Genomic DNA, 24,401 nt, shown 5'->3' with positions numbered 1-24,401 from the left:
TATGAAACTGATTATATTTAATTTAAGCTCATTTAAAGCGATGTGTCTGAGTTATTAGATCGGATTAAAAATTGGCGCCATAGTTTTGAGGATGAGAACGATTGGATACCCACTAATTTAAATCAATATTTCGGTAAAAACTCGCCAATTAGCCATATTTATATTTTTACCCTTGATTGGAGAAGAAGCAAACATTTTGGGGACAGTGTAGTGGGACGAGAGTTTTGTTCTTCTTCGGAAGCAAGTGGGTTGCAGTAGATTTGGCGTCTCGCTCTCTCTCTCTCTCTCTCTCTCTCTCTCTCTCTCTCTCTCTCTCTCCTCTTTCCTTCACACCCTCTCCCTCTCTCAGTGCACGTTCCACCTCTCTGTCTCTCAAATTTTCTTATAAATCTCCCAATCCTCTCTCATCCATGATGTGGGTCGGCCGTCTTTGTGGACTCCCTACTACTCCCACAACCAAATGTCTCTCCTTTGCTGTTCTTCCCACTCCCCCATCTCTCCTCCATCTCAGGTACTCATCACTCTTCTCTACTGGGTACTTCTAGTTTTTCCGGAAAATTGCTAATTCGCTCTTGTTTGTAACTATCTAGAATCAGTTCTTCTAATTCTAATTATATCATAGATAACCCTATGATTCACATTTTTAGAGATTACCTCTTTTCATGTGGTATCATTTTATCATAGAAATCCGGTTTTTATTTGTAGTTGCAAAATTTCTGAATTTTATTCCTTGTAGCTTGGAAAAGTTGCCGACCACAAAGATACTTCACTAACGCACATTGATAGAAATGAACCAGAAGAAGTAATTATGTAGTGTTGCAATACAAGTAGAGGGAATAATTTTATAATTCCCCTCTGTTTTGCCTCGGACTGATCAAATTCATTGTTTCTTTCTGCAATAATGTGTAGATTGCTCTTCCGAGTAAGCCCAAATCGCATTTCGCTTCAGGAAGGTTACGAGGTCAGACGGTTCTTGTTGTTGGTTTCCAGAGCAAGGCCTCCACCGGAGTTATCAGCCACCGTCGGATTGTTGGCTTTGGGAAGGATTGGACCTTTTCTGGTGGATCGAGGTTGGTTCTCAGGCCCAAGGTTGCGAGAATTATTCAATGCGGCGGAGGATTTAGCCCATCAGCTTCTTGTAAGTGTCCAACTTCTGATTCTAATTTTGCTGTCGGTATAATCAGTTCTCTTGTTAATTATTGATTGGTTAAGTTCCTTTTCCATACTGGTGTGCCCTACTTTGTGACTAATTGGTTATTAATGACTATCTTGTGGAATTCTCTAGTATAAAGATCTTCATTTAAAACTGCTAAACCATAAGATTGAGCAAAAAAAATATGGTTTTATAGTATTAAATTTTCAATGTATCACGAGGTTCTATCTGCTGAATTATTAGAAATTTATGGGGATAACTATTTGTGACTAGTACCCTACAGCTTTGAAATGTTCTCAAATGGATTCAGATATCAGTACTCGCCATATCTTGTCTGTTGTACCAATAGAAAACCTTTGTTTCTACACTTCATGCTGCCAGCATTTAGTTCAGAATCAGTGTTAAATATCTTTAAATTCCTTTCCAATTAAATAAGTTTTGATGCACACTTTTAGTTGTCGAACCTATGTGTTTGTTTTGCTTAGGTGCAGGTATGAGATACTTTAGTTCATAAGGTATAGGAGCTTTTTGACGGCAACATAAGTTATTTGACTTCCTAGCAACTAAAAGAAAACCCATAAAAACCTTAGGCCTAGTTTATTTTAGGAATAAGATAAATTCTAGAATAGTTATTCATTTTTATTATTTTCAAAATGAGGATTTTATCTAAAAAATAACTATTTTTACGTTCACTTATATTATGGAATAAGGACATAATAATTACATTTAATGTGATATAAAGTAAAAAAAAGAAATAGGAGAAAAAATATTTTATTTCTTATTATTTTACTACGAATACCTTTTGATTTGGTAAAAAGTAAGTTGATGGAATAAATATCAAGGGTAAATTAGTAATTAGATTAGTGTGTAATATATGATATGATTTTGATGAATAATTAGATTACTTCGTTGCATCGGTGATTTGGATTATATATTCCTTATCTCTTCGAAATTCCCTTATCAATTATAATTCTCTTTCTATTATCTTACATAGTCACAATATGTGATCATCCAAGAATCCATTACAAGGACCTGTATTCGTAGATGTAATCCTTTTAATGGGAGTAATTTATGTTCTTATGGACTATATAATATGCGGTTTAATCACACTCCAAGATCTAGTCCCAACATCTTAATATCTTACACTTCGTTTCATCCAGCTCTCGTATTGATGTGAAGTATGAAGTAACCAACAGTGAAGAAACTTTTAAGTTTCTGATTTTACTATTTTTCTCCCTCATTTATTTCATTCTATTACTTCCATTTTTTAATTCATCATCTCTACTTATTGTAATATAAGTTTCACATTATCTTTTGCTTTAGAATCTTACTTGGAACAAAGCTGATTTGAAGAGATTCATTTAGTTATTAGATCTGACTGATTCTGGGTTAGAAATCCTTGTGGTGTCACTGGGACCAAAATATAAGTTTCACATTGTATTTCTTTTCATATGCTTGACAAATACTGTTATTTGTTGAGGTATTTCCTTGCTTTCATTGGATTCCAACTTTTCAAAGAATAAGATGGACTTGTATGATAGAAAGAAAGTTGTCTTTTAAATTTGGTCAATTTGCTGCAATTGTTTCCGTCATTCTTACCTTGCTTCATATTCCAAAATTTTCTAATGTGCTGTTTACAATGTAGTATTGCCTCAGTCCTGTGCTGTTTCTGACATTTTAATATGACAGCTGAAAGTAGTAGGTTGCTATCATTTAATGCAATATTCCTAGTTTCGGCCGAGCCCGAGTGGGATTGGCCGAAATGGATCGGGATCGGCTACTCGGGCTCGGCTGAAAAGGATCGTAGCCGATCCCGATCCCTAGCCAAAACTAATCTATTGATTGGTTTCGGTCGAGTATCGGCCGGATACCGATTCGTTTCGGGTTGGGATCAGTTGTATTGGTCGATCCCGCCCGAGACGAGCATGGGTAAGAGAGAAAGAAAGGGGAAAGAGAGAGAAAAATAGGGAGCAAGAGAGAGAGAGAGAGAAAGAGAGAGAGGGAGCAAGAAAGAGGGAAAGAGGGAAAAAGAGAGGGAGAAAGAGATAGAGTTTGTGGGTTGTAGCAGTAAGAGGGAGAGGGAAGAAAAGAGAGGGAAAGAGAGGAGAGAGAGACATGGAGAGAAAATAAAAATTAAAAAACTATATTAAAGAGGGAAAGAGGTGGTAGTCGGTGAGGGAGAGGGAGAGTTTTTAAGGGAGAGAGTTAGTAGAAGAGAGAGTTAATTAGGGAGTTTGATAAGAAAGAGAGAGAGAGAGTTTGATAAAAAAGAGAATTAGTGGAGAGAAGGTAAAATCTTTTTTTTAATTTGTGTGGGAGAGAGAGTATGAGTGATAGAAAGGGAGAGAAATAGAAATTGAGAAAATAGTATTTATTTTTTAATTTTTAGACTTTATATATGAATAATTTATATTTATATTTTATTATTATTTTTCTAAAAAATTAAGAATTTTTTATACGGACGGCTAATACCGCTGATATGGTTGATACGTATCTTTTTCCAGATGGCCGATTCCGATCCCGATTCCGATACTTGGAACCTTGATTTAATGTTTATTTATTGCTCTTTTCAATACTATGTTGGTGCTGAACTTTTACTCAACTTTGTCTGATACACTTTTTCATGACAGGGATCACAACATCCCAAATTGCTAGCTATGCTTTCACCTGCGGCACAGTTGCTGTCCTTCCATTTTACACTCTGATGGTTCTAGCTCCAAATGCTGAAGTTGTAAGTATACATTACAGTGGCTTGATTATTCTCTTTCCAAATTTATGTACTAAAAATCTTCAACTTAATCTTCTTTGGATCGTTTTCTTGTGATATCCCAAATTCAGACAAAAAGAAGTATGGAAAGCAGTGCACCGTATGTTGCCCTTGGAGTTTTGTATGCTTATCTTCTTTACCTATCATGGAACCCTGATACATTGCGGTTGATGTTTGCAAGTAAATACTGGTTGCCAGAGGTTAGTTTTCAAGATACATTTAACTTGTTCAATACCTATAATACATATTCTAATTGTCACTAGTTGTAAAATTATAAGCAGTTATCAGGAATTGCAAGAATGTTTACAAATGAAATGACCGTGGCTTCTGCATGGATTCACTTACTGGCTGTAGACCTTTTTGCAGCAAGGTAATAATTTTTTTCTATGCTCCATCATATGTACTCTCCGAATCTGTTTACTGAATAAGTAGAAGATACTACCTCTCCAAGCCACCAAATAGTAGTTATTACTTGTTATGTACTTGTCATCAGGCAGGTATTCCATGATGGTCTAAAGAACAAGATAGAGACTCGGCATTCAGTATCTTTATGTCTACTTTTTTGTCCAGTTGGGATTGTCACACATGCCATCACAAAGGTTTTGACGAGGACAGTGAATAGGTCACATTGATTATGTAATCAGCCATACATTGCTAATAATTAATCCTTTGATTCATTCCACTAGATAGGTAATTCAAGTAGAAGTGCTGTGGTAAAAGTTGGTTGTGTGCTTATCCATTTCACATTATGATTCAATCATAGATTAAAGCTGAACCAAATAATTACTAAATACACTTACTACTGTATAAAGAACTTTTTTCTAATTCTGATTTTACTGGAAGTATGTGAATCAAACTGATGTTCTTTACATTGATCTTATCTCTTCAAATTCAATGAACATTAAAAGAACAAAACAATGCACATATTGTCTACATACTGAGAGTTCTATGGGGTACGTATCGTATCTCTTCTTTGAGCTCTATTCCAAATAATTCATCCACCTCTTCTTTGACATGGTTGATGAGTGCAAGCATGTCGGTGGAGGTGGAACCATTGAAATTGATGAAGAAATTGGCATGAACAGTAGAAACTTTCGCACCTCCAATCCCAAACCCTTTCAGCCCAGCCAACTCAATCAGCTCCCCAGCTGAAATTCCTGAGTCGGGAGGATTTCGGAACACAGATCCAGCGCTGCGTTCTCTGATCGGCTGAGTTTTCCTTCTCCTGCATTTGATTGAACATTTAGAGTAAGTTGCAATGCCTTAAACTCCAGAGGAATCAAAGTTTCAAAATGACAGAGATAGTATAACAGCAGATGATTATAAACTTTTATAAATTTTTATAATCATGAGGGTTCACTAAAGGACCATTCATGTATTCGCATCATGCAGCCAAATAAGGCCTTTGGTTAAAAACTGACAGCAACTAATGAATAAATGTTACCTCTCTAAGAGAGCTCGCTGGCGTTCCCTTGCCTTCTCCTCTGGCATCAACCGGAATGTCACTGCTACAATGGCGGCAAGGTCCTTCATTTCTTGGAAGGATGACCAACGGTAGCCAAATGCTATATCATTCCTCTTTAGCTCTCTTAGCTCTCCTTCCTTGGTGACAACCTCCACTGCATCTATTACATTGCCAGTTTCCTGAAAAGGAATACAACGCAAAATAATGTGATTAACCATAACCATAGTCCTCAAGTCCATTCAATATATGTTATCACAAAGCATCCATCACGTAATAAGAGACAACACAGAAATGGATTCACCTGCCCATTAGCTCCTGCGTTCATAAACACTGCTCCACCAACAGTCCCGGGTATTCCACCGGCAAATTCAAGCCCAGAAAATCCCTCTATTGAGCATCTGAAACCAAGCCGGTTGAACGGATAACCGCTCCCTACCCTATAAACACCAGGCTCAATCACCTCAAATTGGTCGAGCCGGTTCAGCACAACGAAACCGTCAAAACCATGATCATCGAAGAGGCAATTGGATCCCTTTCCCACTATAAACAATGGAATGCATCTAGTCTGACAATAGCTGCAGCAATGTAAGCAATGTAATGTGTGAGATACAGCTAAGAATGAACTTGGTTACAAGTATTTGATGAAATGACTACTGACTGGATTACTGCGATGAGCTCAGAAGTCCGGGAGACTTGCAGGAAGTAGTTGCAGGGGCCTCCAATGCCCCAGCTGCTGAGTTCCTTCAGATACTTTCGATTGCGAAGGATGCTTTGCTCTACAAGTGAATGACCATCTTGGCCATTAATGATTGTTAAAGGTGGTGGCTTTAGATTCAAGGCTAGCTCTTCTTTGACGGAAACATTACTGGTGACTGGAGGAAGGAGAAGTTGGCTGTGCGGAAAGGACGACGAAGGTGTCATCGCATTGAGAGACCCATTTTGTTTGGTATGGGTGGTAGCAAAAGAGAGGGGAGAAGAGGGCATAGCTTGTAATGCCATGCTTCTCTCTCTTTCTCTCCCTACCCTCTTCTCTTCCCTTTACTTCTGAAAATGGAATCTCACAGGCTATATATCAAACAGTTGAAGAGCACAACTACTACTTGCTTTACACCAAGTTCAATTCATCTTTTGCTCGTCCAATAATAACCATTGATTCAATTCTCTCTTGGGTTCTTTTCAATTGTTGAAGTACTTGATTCCCATTATAGAGGTCGCTATAATTCTTCCTTTGGCTCCTTGTAATTCATGTATGCCTTTGTCCTTGATTTCTCTGCTTTGGCATGGATCATGTGGAACTCGCGAGCTCACTTCGGGACCGGTGCCATTTTGAGTCCCAAGAGGGATGCGATTGCCAAGCTCGGGCTTACGAGGGCGAACCCGACGGAAATCGACAGGAAATAATGGTACCAAAGGAGGAATAAGGCGCACATTCTTTCTTCTTACTCAGTCGAACATTACAAAGGAGTAGTTTTGCCAAAAATGAGCTCTCCCTAAATACAAATTTATGGAAATTTTCACATAGAAACTCTTACATTTTTCATCGTCTTTTTTAGATTTTAATATATTTTACTCTTCTATATTTATATCTAAAATCATTTTATATCTTGTACTTTAAAAAATCTCAAACCAGCTCCTATACTTACGACTAAAATTAAATCATCAATTTTAGCTCATCTAAAGTTTATTGATTCAATGCCTTTTTCTAAATTAAAATTTATTATCAATTTGAATGGAAAAAAATTGTACTCTTGAATTTTTTTTTCTCCCAATACATATTTATCTAACAGATATAGGGTTAGTTATAAAGAAACTTTGTAATCTTTGTTAATAATATTTGATTTGTTAGTCAAAAGGGTAGTAAGGTATAGTAAAACAAATAATGTATTTAACCCACTTCTTTTTTCATTACAAAAAAGAAAATGTTTAATCTAAAATATTATTTATTAAAAATCTACTAACATGAATAGCTGGTTGGTTGAAAATATTTATTGATCTAAGAGTTCACGCTATCTAAGACTTCAAAATGCCCCCTCAAGTTGGAGGCTTGGAAATAGCTCGAGAAGAAAAATCTATTCTTAAGTACTCCCAAAACCTAGGGTCCCTATTTGCTAACCAATTAGCAACTTTTCACAAAGATTGTGATATACTTTCCATATTTAAAACTTTCTAATTTGAGAATTGATGTCACCATTAATGGGGTCAATAACATATGACTTAGAGCTAGCTTCGTTAATAATGTTGACCAGTAGTGAGTTAGAATTAAAACTTCTTTTTTTAAGGATATTTTTGTCTTTCAAGTAGAGAATAGCTTTGTGCATAGCCGCTACTTCTGGCCCTAAGACTGCACTAAAATTTTTGGTAAAACCTTCCATAGATGGGAGCTCCATTGGGTTGCCCGACTATAAAGACCGCTCTACCAATCTCATTCCAATTAAAATAATGAACCAACCATGTTAACTTAAACCCAACTAGGGGGTGGTGGTTACTAGGGGATCAAAAGATTGGAGGAGCGAGGTTTGTGGGGTTAATATTAATGTTGTCAAAATATCATTAGTAAGAACACAAGTTCACATCTTCTCAATATCTTCTCTCTTGGTTTTGTTGTTCTTATATTTCCAAACGTGCCATAAGATTATAGCAATTAGACTCTAATCGGTATGTAACAATTTAGTATCAAAGTTATTGTTATCCTCAACCGGATGATAACCACATGAGGTATGGCAGTGATAGGTACGGAACGTCCTCTTCGATATCTGGATCGGTTGCAGAAAAGCAGTCCGCGCAACCAACGGAAAATATTCACCAGATATTTTTTCGTAGTTAGAAAATTATGAAACCAAGGGTGATCGATCCGTAACTTCTTGATTTACATTTTTAGTATTTACACCCTTCACATATTCGGATTGAAACTAGGATGAAAATATGCAAGAGTAGGGGTGATGGTGGTGGTGACGGATGAAGATGATGATATGGTAATGGATGATAATGGAGATGAGAGTGGATGGTTGATGTAGTTTAAGGGATAAAGATAAAGGGGGAGAAGTGGCCGAGATCCCAAGGAGGAGGGAAGACTTGATAGACGAGGCAGGACTTGACAGACGAGGGAGATTAGAAGATTTATGAGGCCTTGCCAACAGTAGAGGTGGCTAGTTGGTGAAGAGGGAGGAGGGAGATTAGGGTAGAGAGATAGAGAGAGGATAGAAAAAGATAAAAATCAAGTTTCATTCATCATAATGATTTTGGTTGCTATCGACACTTTTTAAGAGGCTAACCAACAAGCCAAAATAATAATTATTAACCCTAATAATAGTGAACTCTCGCCGATCGCGTTCGAACGTGGCCGAACGTGTTCTAATGCACCAAATGCATTCTCTATCAATACAAACAGAAGCAGGCATTCACACGCGGGCGTTCGAATGCGGCCGAACGTGTTCAAACGCATATTTTGTGTTCTCTGGCAATGCAAACTAATGCAAGCGTTTGCACGAGCGTTCGAAAAAGGGGGAGCTTGATGGTGGTTCCAAGTTTCATTCATCGAAAGAGAAGTCAACTACCGTGCCATTTCGAATCTCTCCAGCCATTGGTCTTCTGGAGACGTTAATCTCAATCTCTCAAATGGTAAATCATCCTTTCCAATGGGAGAGCTCAAAACTTCATCTGTGCTTGATTAGTCCTCGCATGACTCTGATTCACACTGATTTCAATCCCCGGTATTGAGAAGGAAGGACGCTTTCAGAGGCGAAAGGCCATGGAGCTGGGAGCCAACCGTTACTTTCCTTGGGCTTGCCTTGCCCCAACATCTAACGTTTACGTTCCGCTAAAATGTGCCAGAGCGAGTGAAAGGCAAGCCTACCCACGGTGTTCTTGCCATCTCCAACAAATCTGCTAGCAGCCCATTCGAGTGGAGCTTGAAAGGTGGCCCTATTTTCAGGGAAGACAAGAGTTCGTTCTCTTGTGCAATCAATTATTTTTTTAGGGCTTTATAAGGAGCAGGGGAAGGTAGCGTTCAAACGCGACCTACAGAAACTTTACTTTTCTAAAAATAAATAACAAATGCAATAAAAAAAATACTCCAGCAAGGTGTATCAGGTAGTAAGAGTAACCAAGATGACTTCTACTATCAAGGATTCATCGTCGGCAATGACTACCCAACTACAAAAGAACACAAGTTCACCGTCGGAACCGTCAACCCCACCACCCTCGGCGAGAGATTGGCCCGAGCCACCTATGGCTAGGGTAGGCAATGGGTTATGGAGCCGATGCCATGGTGGGGCCCCCCTTTACGTGATAGAAGGGACCCACATGGGGAAAGAGAACATGCCATCCACAAAGATGAGTTGTTTGTAGGGGCTTAGGTTTGAATCATATGACTCGATTTTCCCAAGTTTGTGGAAGGCAATCCACTAGACTAGCTCTATCAAGCGCACCTAATAAGAGACCTCATACCACCAAAAGGTCCTAATAGCCTCGTTCCACATGGAAGATATTGTGATCAAATGATTCCAAGCGGCACAACAAACTCAACCGTTTCTATTTTGGGACAAGTTTGCATTCGCCCTATGTATTCAATTCACTCTGACTGAATATGAAGACTTCCAAGCAATCTTGATTAAGCTAACTCAACAGATAATGGCCCGAGCTTATCAAGAAGAGTTTGAGAGAATTTGCAATCGTGTACTAGGTTGGTCAAACTCAGCCCTCCGCAACACCTTTATTAGTGGAGTCAAATGCGACATACAAGCGAAGGTCATAGCCATGAGGCTTAGGACATTGTTGGAGGCCTTTTCTACAACAGCCATGATGGAGGAGAAAGTCAAGGAGCTATGTAGAAGCTCCAAGGTGCCATGGACCATTACGGACTAGAGAAGATCTCGACCGACTATATCGAGCAGGGCTGGATTTGGTCCTCCCACTCGACCGTAGCCACATATGATAGGATCTAATACCAATTTATTAGGCTTTGATACCAAATTGATATGATCTAGAACCAAAAGATTAGATACGGAACAATTCCTTATGATTTGAATTTATTGTAGGAAGCAGTCCACGCAACCGTGGGAAAATATTCGTCAGATATTATCTAGTAGTTAGAAAATTATGAAACCAATTGTGTTGGATCAGTATCTTTCTAATATACAACTTTTCGTATTTATGCCCTTCGCAGATTTGAACCGTAGCAGGGACAAAAATACGGAATAGCGTGGGTGATGGTGGTGGTGATGGGTGGAGTGGATGTTAGGGTTATAGATTGGTATGGAGATGAGGGTGGATTGTTGAAGTGATTAAGGGAAGTAGACGAAGGGAACGAAGTGGTCGAGATCCCAAAAGAAGAGGGGTGGCTCGACAGTCGAGGGAAATTAGAAACGAGGAGAAACGTCTAGAGAGAAGATAGGAGGTAAGAAATCAAGAATCCAATAGCAACATGAAGTTGGTTCCCATCCACATATTTATAGAGGCTAGCCAACAAGTCCTAAAATAATATGAAACCCTAACAAATCCACTAAACCAATATTCCTTATCTTCTCCGAATACCTTTTGGATTAAGCTTTCATTTTGTCATAGATATATTCCGAATCGGGAGAAGTCATGAATATCAAAGTTGTAGATCTGGAGGTTGTCGACCTTATCCAACTAGCTTGATATTATTTGGATATGTGTCGAATATTCTACAAATATTTTTCCAAAACTACATAGAGTTAGATTTAGCTAATTAGATAAAATCCTAACTAAGTGTATCAGCCCACCACGCTTCCCCCACCTTTCCCTCAAGGTGAAAAGTCGAGGAAATACTCCAAGATATCTGTGTCCAACTCCCATGTCACTACATCGGATGGCTTGCCAAGCCCCTCTGGCAGCTCTAAATGATACGCAACCGGACCAATACGCTCCAACACCAAATACATCCGCGGTCCCGCAGCAAACCGCCTTGATTCTCTAACTCTGGACGGCACTCCAGATCATCCATCACCTCCTGCAACAATCTCAAAATATCTGGGTCAGATGTACATGCATACCTCATCTCGTCAAGGAAGGGAAAGGTAGGAGATGAATAGGCTGCAAGCTCGGCAGTATCGGGTTGGCGCGATAGTGCATTCGTCGCTCTATTTTTCGTTCCCTTCTTGTATTGAATTTTATAATCATACCCCAGCAATTTTGTGACCCATCGCTGCTGTGCCGGAGTGTGTATGCGCTGTCCCATAAAGTATGGAAAGCTCCTTTGATTGGTTCGGATAATGAATCGTCTACCAATCAAATAAGGCATCCACTTTATCACCGCATGCAGAATTACCAACATCTCTCTCTCATAAGTCGATAATTGCTGGCATTTTTATAATAAAGCCTTGCTAAGATAGGCAATGGGACGTCCTTCTTGCATTAGTACAGCTCCTATGCCAACACCCGACGCATCATATTCAACAATGAATTCTTTGGTGAAGTCCGGTAGCGTTAGAACGGGTGCCGTCATCATTGCTGTTTTTAATTTTTCAAAGGCTAAAGTGGCATCATCCGTCCATCTAAAAGAGTCCTTTTTCAACAAAGAAGTGACAAGAGCAGCGATCTTGCCATATCCGGCGATGAATCGACGATAATAACCAGTCAGCCCCAAAAATCCTCTCAATTCAGTGATAGTAGTAGGAATAGGCCAAACGATCATACATGCAACCTTTTGAGGATCCGCCGCTACACTATCCGCTGAAATGATGTGGCCTAAATACTCCACTTTTGGTACTCCCCATAGGCACTTGGACTTATTGATCTTCAATTGGTTTTGCGCCAACAAATTCAGCACATCCTCCAAATACCGCCAATGCTCCAATTCAGTCCTACTATACACCAAAATATCGTCAAAAAATACCAAGACATACCTTCGCAAGAGAGGCCGAAATATATCATTCATGAGGCCTTGGAAGGTAGCTGGAGCATTGGTGAGACCAAAAGGCATCACTCGGAACTCGTAATGCCCGTCCGGAGTCCAAAATGCTGTTTTGTGCACATCTGCCGGGTAAACTCTAATTTGACGATACTCGGCCCTCAAGTCAAGCTTACTAAATATAGTCGCTCCTGCAAGCTCGTCCAGCAACTCTTCGATAACCGGAATGAGATATCGGTCCTTGACGGTAATAGCATTTAGTACTCGGTAGTTGACACAAAAATGCCATGTCCCATCCTTTTTTTGCACCAAAAGCACGGGGGATGAATATGAACTATGACTTGGTTGTATGAGGCCTTGCTCTAACATCTCGGCTACCAATCTTTGAGATAACTTCTGTTTGCACATGTGGATACCGATATGGCCTCACGTTCGTCGGTGCAGCCCTGGGTACAATCTCTATGCGATGGTCCGCCTCTCTCCTCGATGGCAATTCCTGCGGCTCCTCAAACAGTCCAGAAAAGTTATCAAATAAATTAGACAATTCAATTGTAGTACCTAAACTCGTTTGAGGCTCATCTCCTGTTGGTCCTAAATGAAGAAGGTAGGCCAAATCATATGCACTAAGCAGCCCCACCATAGGCTGCATCGCAGGAATCGACGAAGTCCGTACACCATCAAGCCGCACATCTTTATTTCCTTGTTTATATTTCATCCACATGCTCCCGAAATCAAATGTGACGGGTCCCAAACTTTGTAACCACTGAGCACCAAGGACAACGTCCACTCCTCGTAGTGCCAACGGATACAAGTCCACAATGATGTCGTGTCCTTGCACTCGTATACCGACTCGGCGACAGAAGCTCTCCGCCCAAAACTTCGTGCCGTCTCCAATAGCAACGTCAAACCCCGTAGTCGGTTCGGTATCCAAACCCAATCTTCTCACTAATCTCTCGTATAAAAAGTTGTGTGTACTCCCCCAATCAATGAGGATGTGCACACAATGCTTTCTAATGAGTCCATCTACTCATAACGTCCTCGGCACAGAAGTACCCGAATATGCATGCATCGATATTTCAGCTTGGATATCTTCCTCAATGCCCTTCTCAACGGTCTCCTCATGGGTCTCCTCTGAACACTCTCCATCATCATCAATCTCATCATTCTCCTTAGGACCATCGATAAGCATCACACTCCCGATCGGTTTAGAACACCGATGACCTAGGTAGGTGTGAGAGTTCGAACGGGGAGTCTAGTGCCTCCTCTAATATCGGAAGAAGGTCTCAAAGGTGGTCATGGTCTAGTAGTTGCAGCCGTTGTTTTTTAAATCACAGAATTTACAACCAGTGTTCTAGGTGCAAACCGCCCATCTCGGTTGCTCAAATTGGTTTTCACTGCCATCTTTAGAGCCCTATGTTTTTGTTCCATCCTCATGGTCTTCTCAAAGGCCTCCTCAAGAGTAGTAGGACATAGAGCACGAACATCCGCTTATATCTTCTCTCGCAGCCTTGAAATAAATATACTCATCAATGTACGTTCAGGCCACGGTGGCTCACAACGATTATTAACTCTTTCAAACTCAGCTTGGTACTCCAATACGGTAGTCCTTTGAACCATCTTGCTTAATGGGGTAGCAAAATCTTCATATATTGTTGTCTCAAATTTGCGTGTAATCCTCCTACAAAAATCAGCCCATCCGGTAAATCTACCACCACGAATAATCGATCTATACCAATGCAATGCCGTTCCTTGGAGGTGAAAGCTTGCCATCTGGACTTTTGCATCTTCCGCTGTATCTTGACAATTAAAATATTGTTCAACTTAAAATACCCAATCCGTAGGATCATCGCCTTAGAATTTTGAAAAGTCCAAACGTGTGGTTCTCCCCCAAATAGTATTGTCAGGTTCGCAAAAGATCATTGGTTCAGGTCTAAACCTTTGTGCATGTTGATCACCTTCTCTAAATCCTCGAGCACATCCATCACGATCTCCATAAGGATCAAGCTCATCCTCATAGTGCCAATCCTCCTCATCGACGAAGCACACCGGTGCCTCACGCCTCTCAAGTTCCACCACTGCCGGTCTTAGGTTTTGTAATAGAGGTGGGGGATGATATGAAGGCATAGCTAGGAGGGGATCATTGACACTTATATGACGCACCTGGACCTATGGGGTATCGATTCGATGGGGTCCCACCGCTGGTCCCTCTTGAAACTCCGTTCGTCGTCGAGGAGATAACGAACCTAATCGATTTACGATATATTCCTTGAATTTATTGTGATCCTTTTGTATGTTGTCAACTCTATGCAACAATGTTTGGAACATGCCCCTTAGTTCATCCATATTCGAACCCATAGACGTTGGTTGACTTGGTCCTGCCGTGGTCACTCTAAGGGAATTGGCCTTATGGTTAAGATCATCGTGTATTGAGTCCTCCCTTGTTGGTGTGCTCTCCATAGGTCTCCTTGTTGATGTCATCTTCCTTGTTTCAACCATTAATGGAGGTCTGAGATTTGCCTACTCTGATACCAATTGATAGGCTTTGATACCAATTGATTAAAGCTCGAAAACCAAATTGATCGGCTACGGAACAATTCCGTATGATCTGAATTTATTGTAGGAAGCAATCCGCGTAACTGTGGGAAAATATTCGTCAGATATTCTTTGGTAGTTAGAAAATTATGAAACTAATTATGTTGGATACGTATCTTCCTAATATACAACTTTTGTATTTATGCCCTTAGCAGTTTCGAACTGTAGCAGGGACGAAAATATGGAATAACGTGGGTGATGGTGGTGGTGACGGGTGGAGTGGATGTTAGGGTTATAGATGGGTATGGAGATGAGGGTGGATTGTGGAAGTGATTCAGGTAAGTAGACGAAGGGAATGAAGTGGTCGAGATCCCAAAAGAAGAGGGGTGGCTCGATGGTCGAGGGAAATTAGAAGCGAAGAGAAACCTTGCCAACTGTAGAGGTGGAAGGATGGTGAAGAGGGAGGAGGGAGGAGTCTAGAGAGAAGATAGGAGGCAAAAAATTAAGAATCCAATAGCAATATGAAGTTGGTTGCCATCCACATATTTATAGAGGCTAGCCAACAAGTCCTAAAATAATATGAAACCCTAACAAACCAATAAACCAATATTCCTTATCTTCTCCGAATACCTTTTGGATTAAGCTTTCATTTTGTCATAGATATATTCCGAATCGGGAGAAGTCATGAATATCAAAGTTGTAGATCTGGAGGTTACGACCTTATCCAACTAGTTTGATATTATTTGGATATGTGTCGAATATTCTATAAATATTTTTCCAAAACTGCGAAGAGCTAAATTTAGCTAATTAGATAAAATCCTAACTAAGTGTATCAACATAGTGCTCCTCTCACCAACTTCGAAGGGTAACAGAGGAGCTTCTCCCGACAGCTAACCCCAACACAAATTAAGGAAATGAGGGCCAAGGGTTTGTGCTTCTACTGTGATAAAAAGTTTGCTCTGGGCCACAAGTGTGGAAAACGACCTATGATGATCATGTTCTTCGGAAGAGATGAGAATGGTGAAATGGAGCAGTGGGGCAATGAAGAAAAGGTAGCAGACATGGAGGTCGCAGACCAAAAGGATGAGGTGCTTGCTGAGTTGAGCCGACATGCTTATTCGGGCTCGTGAGCACCTTGAACTCTATGGGTAGAGGGTTTGATCAAGAAGCATCAAGTCGAGATACTAATTGACACAGGTAGCACACATAATTTCATGGATAAGAAGTTGGTGTGACAAATTAGGTTAGAGGTGACTCCAACTATCGAGTTTCATGTAGCCATCAAAGATGGCACAGTCTTGAGGATCGATAATATGTGCGATGGAATCAAGCTACAAATCCAAGGTGAGATGTTTCAGTTTGACCTACACCCGCTGGTGCTCAAAGAGACCAATTTGGTCCGAGGAATTTGAAAAAACCCCTAGACACACGTATGTATCTAAACACTAGGCAATGATATCGCTCGTTCGCTTAAGTAAAAGTCGGAAGAAATATTAAAAACGAAAGTAGAGATGAACGCCAAGATTTTAACGTGGAAAACCCAAAACGGAAAAAAAACCACGGATCCAAACTCGGATCAAAACCAATCATTATAATAGTAGCAGTTACAAGACTGACTCACAAAACAACCCGTCGATCCAAACAACTTTGTTCCTCTCAGACTTGATCGCTAGAACCCACGATTCACTGCTTCTTATGATTGAAGTCCAATCTCAGTAGCCCTTGAGATTGATCTTTCGTCTAGATAGCCCTTAAGATGAAAAATTAGATTCTTGTAGATCAGTAGAACCTTGTTCGTTGAAAAACCGATGTAGCCTCAAGAAGTCTCCTTCAATAATCTTCTTCAACCACCCTAGAGATAGGGTTTCATAATCCTCATATATGATATTCAAGATAGAGCCAAATCCGAGTCTTATCCGTACTCATGATATTCAAGATAGAGCCAAATCCGAATCTTATCCGTACTCATGAAAGTCCAAGATTTTTAAACTTCGTTGGTATAACTTAATCTCATCAACTTTGCTTCAATAATTTTGCAATTCTTCAAACCAGAGATTTTCTAGACTTGTGTAAAGCTCATATACATGTAAAAAATACACTTAGAATATTTTGTACACAATTGCCAACAATTAAAAACCTAACAATCTCTCCCTTTGACAATTTGTGACAAAACAACTAGATTACAAGATATTACAAAGAATTCAAAATGAGCATTCAACAAATCTAAAAGATTTTGCACTTCAATCCCTGCAAATAATAAAAATATACCAATCCAAGATCAAATGAAAATAACTTGAAATGAATAATAATCCAAACACAAGTTATCAAGCAAGCATAAGTTCAAAAGTACTTAAGCAAAGTTATTATGCAGTAAACTCTAATAAACTTCCCTATGCCAATACTCCCCCTACACCAGTAAACTCCTAAACTTTAAACTCGCATCTAAACTCATCACATACCATACACTACACACTCTCCTCTTTTTTGACACAAATGCCAAAGAATAGGAACTCGGAGGGAACTAACGATAAAGAATCGTCAACACGAAGTCGAGGTAGGTGACGAAGGCGGCTTTAGTTTCTTGGTAACTGTAGCTTTTTTAGACATTCTAGAAAAAAAATCGCAAGATTCAACATATGCCCAAAGCATACAAAAAAAAAACAAGAAATCCAAAAATTCTAGAAACCATGAAGACCCTAAGTGAAATTCATCTTCCACTTGAAAATGCTAAGTTATCATGTTCAATCGCACAAATCTGTGTTCAAACCCCCAATTCAAAAATCAGAAATAACCACGGGCCATTCACAGATAACAGGTGGAGTGCCAAAATTATGTTTGTATCGCCCTACAGCCGTTGATGTAGAAAACATTGAAAAAACCTACTTTTTTTTAAAAAAAAAGTAAAAAGTCTAAGAAAAAATCAGAAATCTTTTTGGAGATGCACTTCTAGAAAATCAAAATAGATTCAAGACATAGAATATGACAATCAAATGAAATAAGTCATATAAGATCAATCAAATCATCAAGAGCATATTATAATCAATTCTAATGTATCACTTAAAATTAAATTAATCTTGATTGATCATAACAATAAGTATATGCAAGTTGAGCATAGATAACATGAAACTATCATCTTAAACAAACTTTCCTATTTAATAATGATGCAACAAGTAGTCAAATCGACTTAGTATAGAAAATTTTGCACTTTTCGACTTATTCTCCATAACATGACAGGAATTTTTCCTGTAATTTTTTTTTACTGAAACATATATGTACAATGATGGCTTTCACACATGAGTAGGTAACCCTTTTCTTGTAGTACAAATCAAACAATGTGCAAGAAAAATCCACATATGTCATTTTTTTTTTGAATTTGTAAATAATGTACTGAGTCAAACTGAACTCTAAATAAGACGGCTTTCACACTAACTCATTGTAGCCCTTTTCATTGATCTTTTATGAACAAATTTTTGATGACTAAGCATGAGTTCAAACTATGCAAATCAAAGTTAATAGTGAGTTATTTAAAAAAATAATTTATGATATCATGCTCACTCAAGAATACACATACGTTATGAGTGCATTAAATTTGGTTTCATTATTATAGAAGTCGAGAGAGTGACAAAATCAAAATTGATACAATATACTTCAAGATGACAAAATTGATTATAATAACTCATAATCAAATAAAAAATCATACTTATATGTCAAGAATATATTTTTGAATCAAAAAATGCATCAATTTTTTTTAATAAACAAAATAAAACTCTCGACAAATCTGAAACCTAAAAAAAATTCAGAGTAAAAGAAAATCTAAAAAAAACGAAATGAAATAAAAAGAAACTCGCAAACTAAAAACACAAATCAATCCCAATAAAATCAATCCAAAGAACAAATCCCTAAAGAAGTACGAAGATACTCAAATCTCTGTAAATCCAAAGGTTTTGTAAACAAATCACCCAACTGTTTCTTCGTCTCAACATGTTCTAGTGCTATTGTTTTGTCTTCAACTAACTCGCGTATAAAATGATGTCGGATATCAATATGTTTTGTACGCAAGTGTTGAACAGGATTTTTCAATATATTAATAGCACTCATATTATCACAATAAAGCACCATAGTATCTTGTTCAATGCCATAATCCTTTACCATATGTTTCATCCATAATAACTGAGAACAACAACTCCCTGTTGCAATGTACTCGGCCTCCGCAAAAGATAAAGATATCAAGTTTTGTTTTTTACTGTGCCAAGCAACCAGATTGTTTCCAATATAATAACATCCACCTGAAGTACTTTTTCTATCATCACATGAACCTACCCAATCAGAATCTGTGTATCCCAATATGATAGCACCCGAGTCATAAGTAAACCAGATATCTAAATCAACTGTGCCACTGATATATTTTATGATACGTTTCACAGCAAACAAATATGTCTTCTTAGGTTCAGACTGAAACCTAGCACACACACCGACACTAAATGCAATGTCTAGTCTACTAATAGTTAAGTACAAAAGACTATCAATCATGCTCATATATAGTGTCTGATCAACACTTTTTCCTTAAGTGTCTTTTCCTAGTTTGATAGTTGTACTAATAGGAGTTCTAGCATGTTTTGCATTATTATATTTCAGATTATGTGAAGTTCTAACAACATAGCAATTATCAGATATTCTAGATCCAAAACATATAACATTATTATCATGATCTAGAATAGTACAATCATTTTTGGAGAATTTTACCTCATAACCTTCATCACAAAATTGACTGATGCTTAGTAAATTTGCTTTCAAGCCCTTAACATAAATAACATTTTCAAGAATAGGAACACCTGGAATACTTACCTTTCCTTTACCTATTACCTTGGATGAGTTACCATCTCCAAATATCACAACTCCCCCTTCATGTTCTTTGAGATTAGAAAATAAGGATTTGTCGCCTGACATATGTCTTGAACAACCACTGTCTAAATACCACAAGTCAGAATTTAAATCTTTCAATGCAGTATGTAGAACATAACATTTCAAGTCACTTTTCTTGACCCATATGGCCTTTGTTTTCATCCCATAAATGAAAGCACTTCTAGGTTTTTGCAAAAAATTACAATGAGATCGAATATGCCCTAAAATGCCGCAATGATAGCATGTCGGAACAAACCCTTTTCTACTCACCTTTTGTCGAGGAGTGTGACTAAAGTTTACCTTTGGTGCCGTTGAAGATTCATCAGTTTGTAAATTCAACTTAAGTTTAGAAACATTTATCCAGGATTGTTTTGAAAAAGCGGTTGATGACCTTAGGTTTTCTTTTTTTGTATACCTGCAGAAACAAAGACAATTTTATTATTATTTGAATTACCAGTGTATCCAATACCATACCTGTCTTTTCCAGAAATCTGAACTTTTAATATCTCGTCAAGTTTGTTCTTCCCTTTAAAAAATATCGCTTCCTTTGCAATCACTCTAGTTCAATTTCATCAGCCTTCATCTTATTTTTTGCATTGTCAAGTTGTTCAGAAAGGTCTTTGATACATTCAAGTTCCAATTTGTACTTCTCCTCAAATTGATTTCTTTCTGGTTCGATTACATTGAGTCGTTGAAGTAATCTAAGATTGCTTTTCTTGAGTTTAAACGACTCCAGGTACAAGTCATTATATGCCTTTTGAATTTCAGATTCATCTTCCTCAACTGGTAACATATCCTGATCATCTGAACTATAAGTATCAACAACAGAGTCAGTATTAAGTAGAGAAAAGGCAAAAGCTATAAAGTTTTCTTTGTCTTTTTCAGAATCATCATCAGATTCATCTGAGTCATCCTAAGTAACTTTCATAGCTTTACCCTTCCTCTTAAGACGATTAAGGCATTCTTGTGCGATGTGTCCAAAACCAGAACATTCAAAACATCAAACTTTATTTTTAGAATTCTTATTTTTCTATTTGATATTGTTGTTGCTCACACCTATATTCGAACTCACAGAATTCTTCTTTTTCACAAAGGCTTTTCTTTTCTCAAATTTTTCAGCATTCAACTTGTTTGACTTTCGAAAGAAGTTATTGAACTTTTTGACAAACATAGTCAACATCTCAACATTTAAATCACCTTCATCGTCAGACTCCTCTAAATTTTGTTCAACTGTGGATAGGGCCATCCCTTTGGACTTTCTTGGTTTTGAAAGACTAGACTCAAATGTTTGTAGATTTCCTACCAATTGTTCAACTTTTATATAATCAATATCGTTACTTTCCTTAATAGCTGTAACTTTCGCCTGAAACCTTTCTGGAAAAGACCTAAGGATCTTATGGACAATTCTGTTTTCAGAAATTTTCTCTCCTAGGTTGAAACTAGAGTTGACTATATCACTCAGCTTTGCATAAAACTCATCAAATGTCTCATTCTCCTCCATACGTAGGGTTTCAAAACTAGTAGTCAACCTCTAAAGTTTCGAAAGTTTTACAGTCATAGTTCCTTCATGAGTTGTTTCTAAGATCATCCAAGCTTCTTTTGCTATTTCACAAGTAGAAATTCTTCTAAATTCTTCCGAGGAAACACAACTAAAAATTGCATCTATTACTTTGCTATTCCAGCCAACTTTTTCATAATATGTCTTATCCCATGACTCAATCGGTTTTTCAATAAACTTATCATTCACCATGTACATTAGTGGACTCCAACCGTTCACAATAGCCATCCATACTCGCTTATCTATAGACTTCAAATAAGCTCTCATCCTAGCTTTCCAATATCCATAATTTGATCCATCTAAAATAGGGGGTCTAATAGATGATGGTCTATCTCTATGAAAATCCATGCCTATCTGATCTCTCTCAAAGAGTGAGAAAACCTGCTCTGATACCAATTGAAAAAACCCCTAGACACACGTATGTATCTAAACACTAGGCAATGATATCGCTCGTTCGCTTAAGTAAAAGTCGGAAGAAATATTAAAAACGAAAGTAGAGATGAACGCCAAGATTTTAACGTGGAAAAACCCAAAACGGGAAAAAAAAAACCACGGATCCAAACTCGGATCAAAACCAATCATTATGATAGTAGCAGTTACAAGACTGACTCACAAAACAACCCATCGATCCAAACAACTTTGTTCCTCTCAGTCTTGATCGCTAGAACCCACGATTCACTGCTTCTTGTGATTGAAGTCCAATCTTAGTAGCCCTCGAGATTGATCTTTCGTTTAGATAGCCCTTAAGACGAAAGAGATTCTTGTAGATCAGTAGAACCTTGTTCGTTGAAAAACCGATGTAGCCTCAAGAAGTCTCCTTCAATAATCTTCTTCAACCACCCTAGAGATAGGGTTTCATAATCCTTATATATGATATTCAAGATAGAGCAAAATCCGAGTCTTATCCGTACTCATGATCTTCAAGATAGAGCCAAATCCGAGTTTTATCCGTACTCACGAAAGTCCAAGATTTTCAAACTTTGTTGGTATGACTTGATCTCATCAACTTTGCTTCAATAATTTTGCAATTCTTCAAACCAGAGATTTTCTAGACTTGTGTAAAGCTCATATACATGTAAAAAATACACTTAGAATATTTTGTACACAATTGCCAATAATTAAAAACCTAACAGAGTTCAATGGCTTCAGGGCTTAGACCCAATCCTAGTTGATTTTGGCATGATGTGGATAGACTTTGAGTACGAGGGGAGACCTATTCAACTCAAAAGATTGTGATTGAACCCTAGGGCTAGCCTTCAAGCCCTAACTGGGTTACCACATGCCAGCTATCATGGCTTGTTGATGCGATTAGTCTCAACCACGGAGGAATCAAACCCAAGTAACATAATAGCTGCTAATTTGTACTCACTTCTCCAAGGGTTCGATCAAGTCTTCAAAGAGCCACATAGATTATCATCGATCTAAGACCACGATCATCAGATCGAGATCACACTGGGACCAGGACCAGCGAACGTGAGCCCCTAATGGTATCCACATTCCCAAAAGGATGAGATCATACGACTAGTATGAGAGATGTTGGACCAAGGCATCATCTAGCTAAACCATAGCGCCTACTCTTTGCTAGTGCTACTAGTGCGAAAACTAACAAGTCATGGTGATTCTACATAGATTATCGAGCACTAAATGTCATCAGCATCAAGGACCAATATTCGATATTGATTATGGAGGAGTTATTGGATGAGTAATTGGTGCCACCATCTTCACCAAGCCAGATTTGTAAGCTGGCTATCACCAGATTAAGGTTTGGGCGAACGACTTCCACAAGATAGCCTTTTGAACCCATGGGCATTACGAGTTCCTTGTAATGCTCTTTGGTCTCACCAATGCTCCAACAAATTTTCAAGGGTTGATGAACGATATATTTTGCCCACTCCTTCAATAGTATGTTTTGGTGCTTTTTGACGACATCATCATTTATAGCCGATCGAGGGAGGATTACCTACACCACCTATGGATAGTCATGGATATACTACAGGCGTATGGGCTTAAGGTGTAGAAAAGCAAGTGCCTTTGGGGGCAGCCATGAGTTGAGTACCTTGGGCACTTCATCTCTTCCATAGATGTGTGGAGGCTGACCTTGCGAAGGTGGTTAGCATGGTGTGCTAGCCATGACCTAAGACACCTAAAGAGCTCTAATGCTTTCTCGGCTACACCGATTACTATCGTCAATTCATCCAGGACTATGGGAAGATCGCTGCCCCGTTGACCACCCTACTCCACAAAGGTGGGTTTGAGTGGAACGACAAGGCTAATCAATTATGTTGGTTTGCTAATCAATTGTGTTGTCTAAGGGCTCCCCCTCCCCCCCGCCCCGCCAAATAAAAAAAAAGAAAGAAAAAGAAGATAGATTTATCTACACCTATTTAACTCAAAGGCCACTTCTTAGTTCTTAGGCCTCTCAAAATGACTTAATACAATTTAAGACTTAGAATGAGAAATGCCACAAAAATGTATGTATAATGACTTTTCAATATCTCTGATAATGCTATTAATATTAATATTATGTTGATAGGAAATTTAATGGATTTGCAACACGTAATACAAATTAATACTATAAATACACTTTCTATGGCGACTTTTACGACATCTCAAACAAGATTATCACATAAAGTGTATTTATTTATTTAGTTTTGTTTGGATTAAAAGGAGAGTTGGTTGGCTAGCTAAGATTTAATTAGTCATCCTAGGGTTTGAAGTTCCCAAGGATTTAGTAAAAAAGATAAAATCAAACTTTGGGGAAATAAGGAGTACTCATGCCTAGGAAACACAAAACATGTTGCCTAACAAACTCTGTAGGTATGCGCAAAGGAAAAGGAAACCAATTGGTATAATAACAGCTTGTGCTGACAAATGATATCATGGACAGAGTAAGGGATACTGTTAGGTTTGTTGATAGCATCTATAACAATGACAGAATCTTTTTCAATAATAATATGGGTATACTTGTAGAGGACAACATCAAATAAGGGCTTCAAGAGCACCTAAGCCTTCACTTTCAAGGGTTGAGCCCACCTTGACAGGCCCAGCAATGATGTGGAGAAGGTTACTTTGGTCATCTCTTACAATGACCATAACACCTTTAGTTTTATCAAGTGCATCCCATGACTCGTTAGAGTTAAGTTTCAAGTTTCC

At 38.4% G+C, this 24,401-nt stretch overlaps 2 protein-coding genes across 2 annotated transcripts; one reads left to right on the top strand and one right to left on the bottom strand.

Annotated features, from left to right (window-relative positions):
• The first annotated feature begins 323 nt into the window (after nucleotides 1–323).
• On the top strand, nucleotides 324–4,601 carry LOC140766083 (protein MAO HUZI 4, chloroplastic). Its single transcript, XM_073105494.1, has 6 exons — nucleotides 324–511; nucleotides 910–1,138; nucleotides 3,784–3,884; nucleotides 3,992–4,120; nucleotides 4,202–4,290; nucleotides 4,414–4,601. Exons 1-6 carry the CDS (start codon nucleotides 461–463, stop codon nucleotides 4,550–4,552), a joined length of 738 nt encoding a protein of 245 aa, XP_072961595.1. The 5' UTR covers nucleotides 324–460; the 3' UTR covers nucleotides 4,553–4,601.
• A 122-nt stretch (nucleotides 4,602–4,723) lies between these two features.
• On the bottom strand, nucleotides 4,724–6,898 carry LOC140766082 (uncharacterized). Its single transcript, XM_073105493.1, has 4 exons — nucleotides 6,044–6,898; nucleotides 5,687–5,960; nucleotides 5,365–5,564; nucleotides 4,724–5,145 (listed from the first exon to the last, which is right to left on the bottom strand). The coding sequence occupies exons 1-4, from the start codon at nucleotides 6,382–6,384 to the stop codon at nucleotides 4,851–4,853; spliced, it is 1,110 nt and encodes a 369-aa protein (XP_072961594.1). The 5' UTR covers nucleotides 6,385–6,898; the 3' UTR covers nucleotides 4,724–4,850.
• Nucleotides 6,899–24,401: the final 17,503 nt, after the last annotated feature.

The sequence above is a fragment of the Typha angustifolia genome, chromosome 8, assembly GCF_048772165.1.
Source record: "Typha angustifolia cultivar Huaian chromosome 8, ASM4877216v1, whole genome shotgun sequence".
NCBI classification, from domain to species: Eukaryota; Viridiplantae; Streptophyta; class Magnoliopsida; order Poales; family Typhaceae; genus Typha; species Typha angustifolia.
This window is presented reverse-complemented; position numbering and strand designations above follow the sequence as displayed.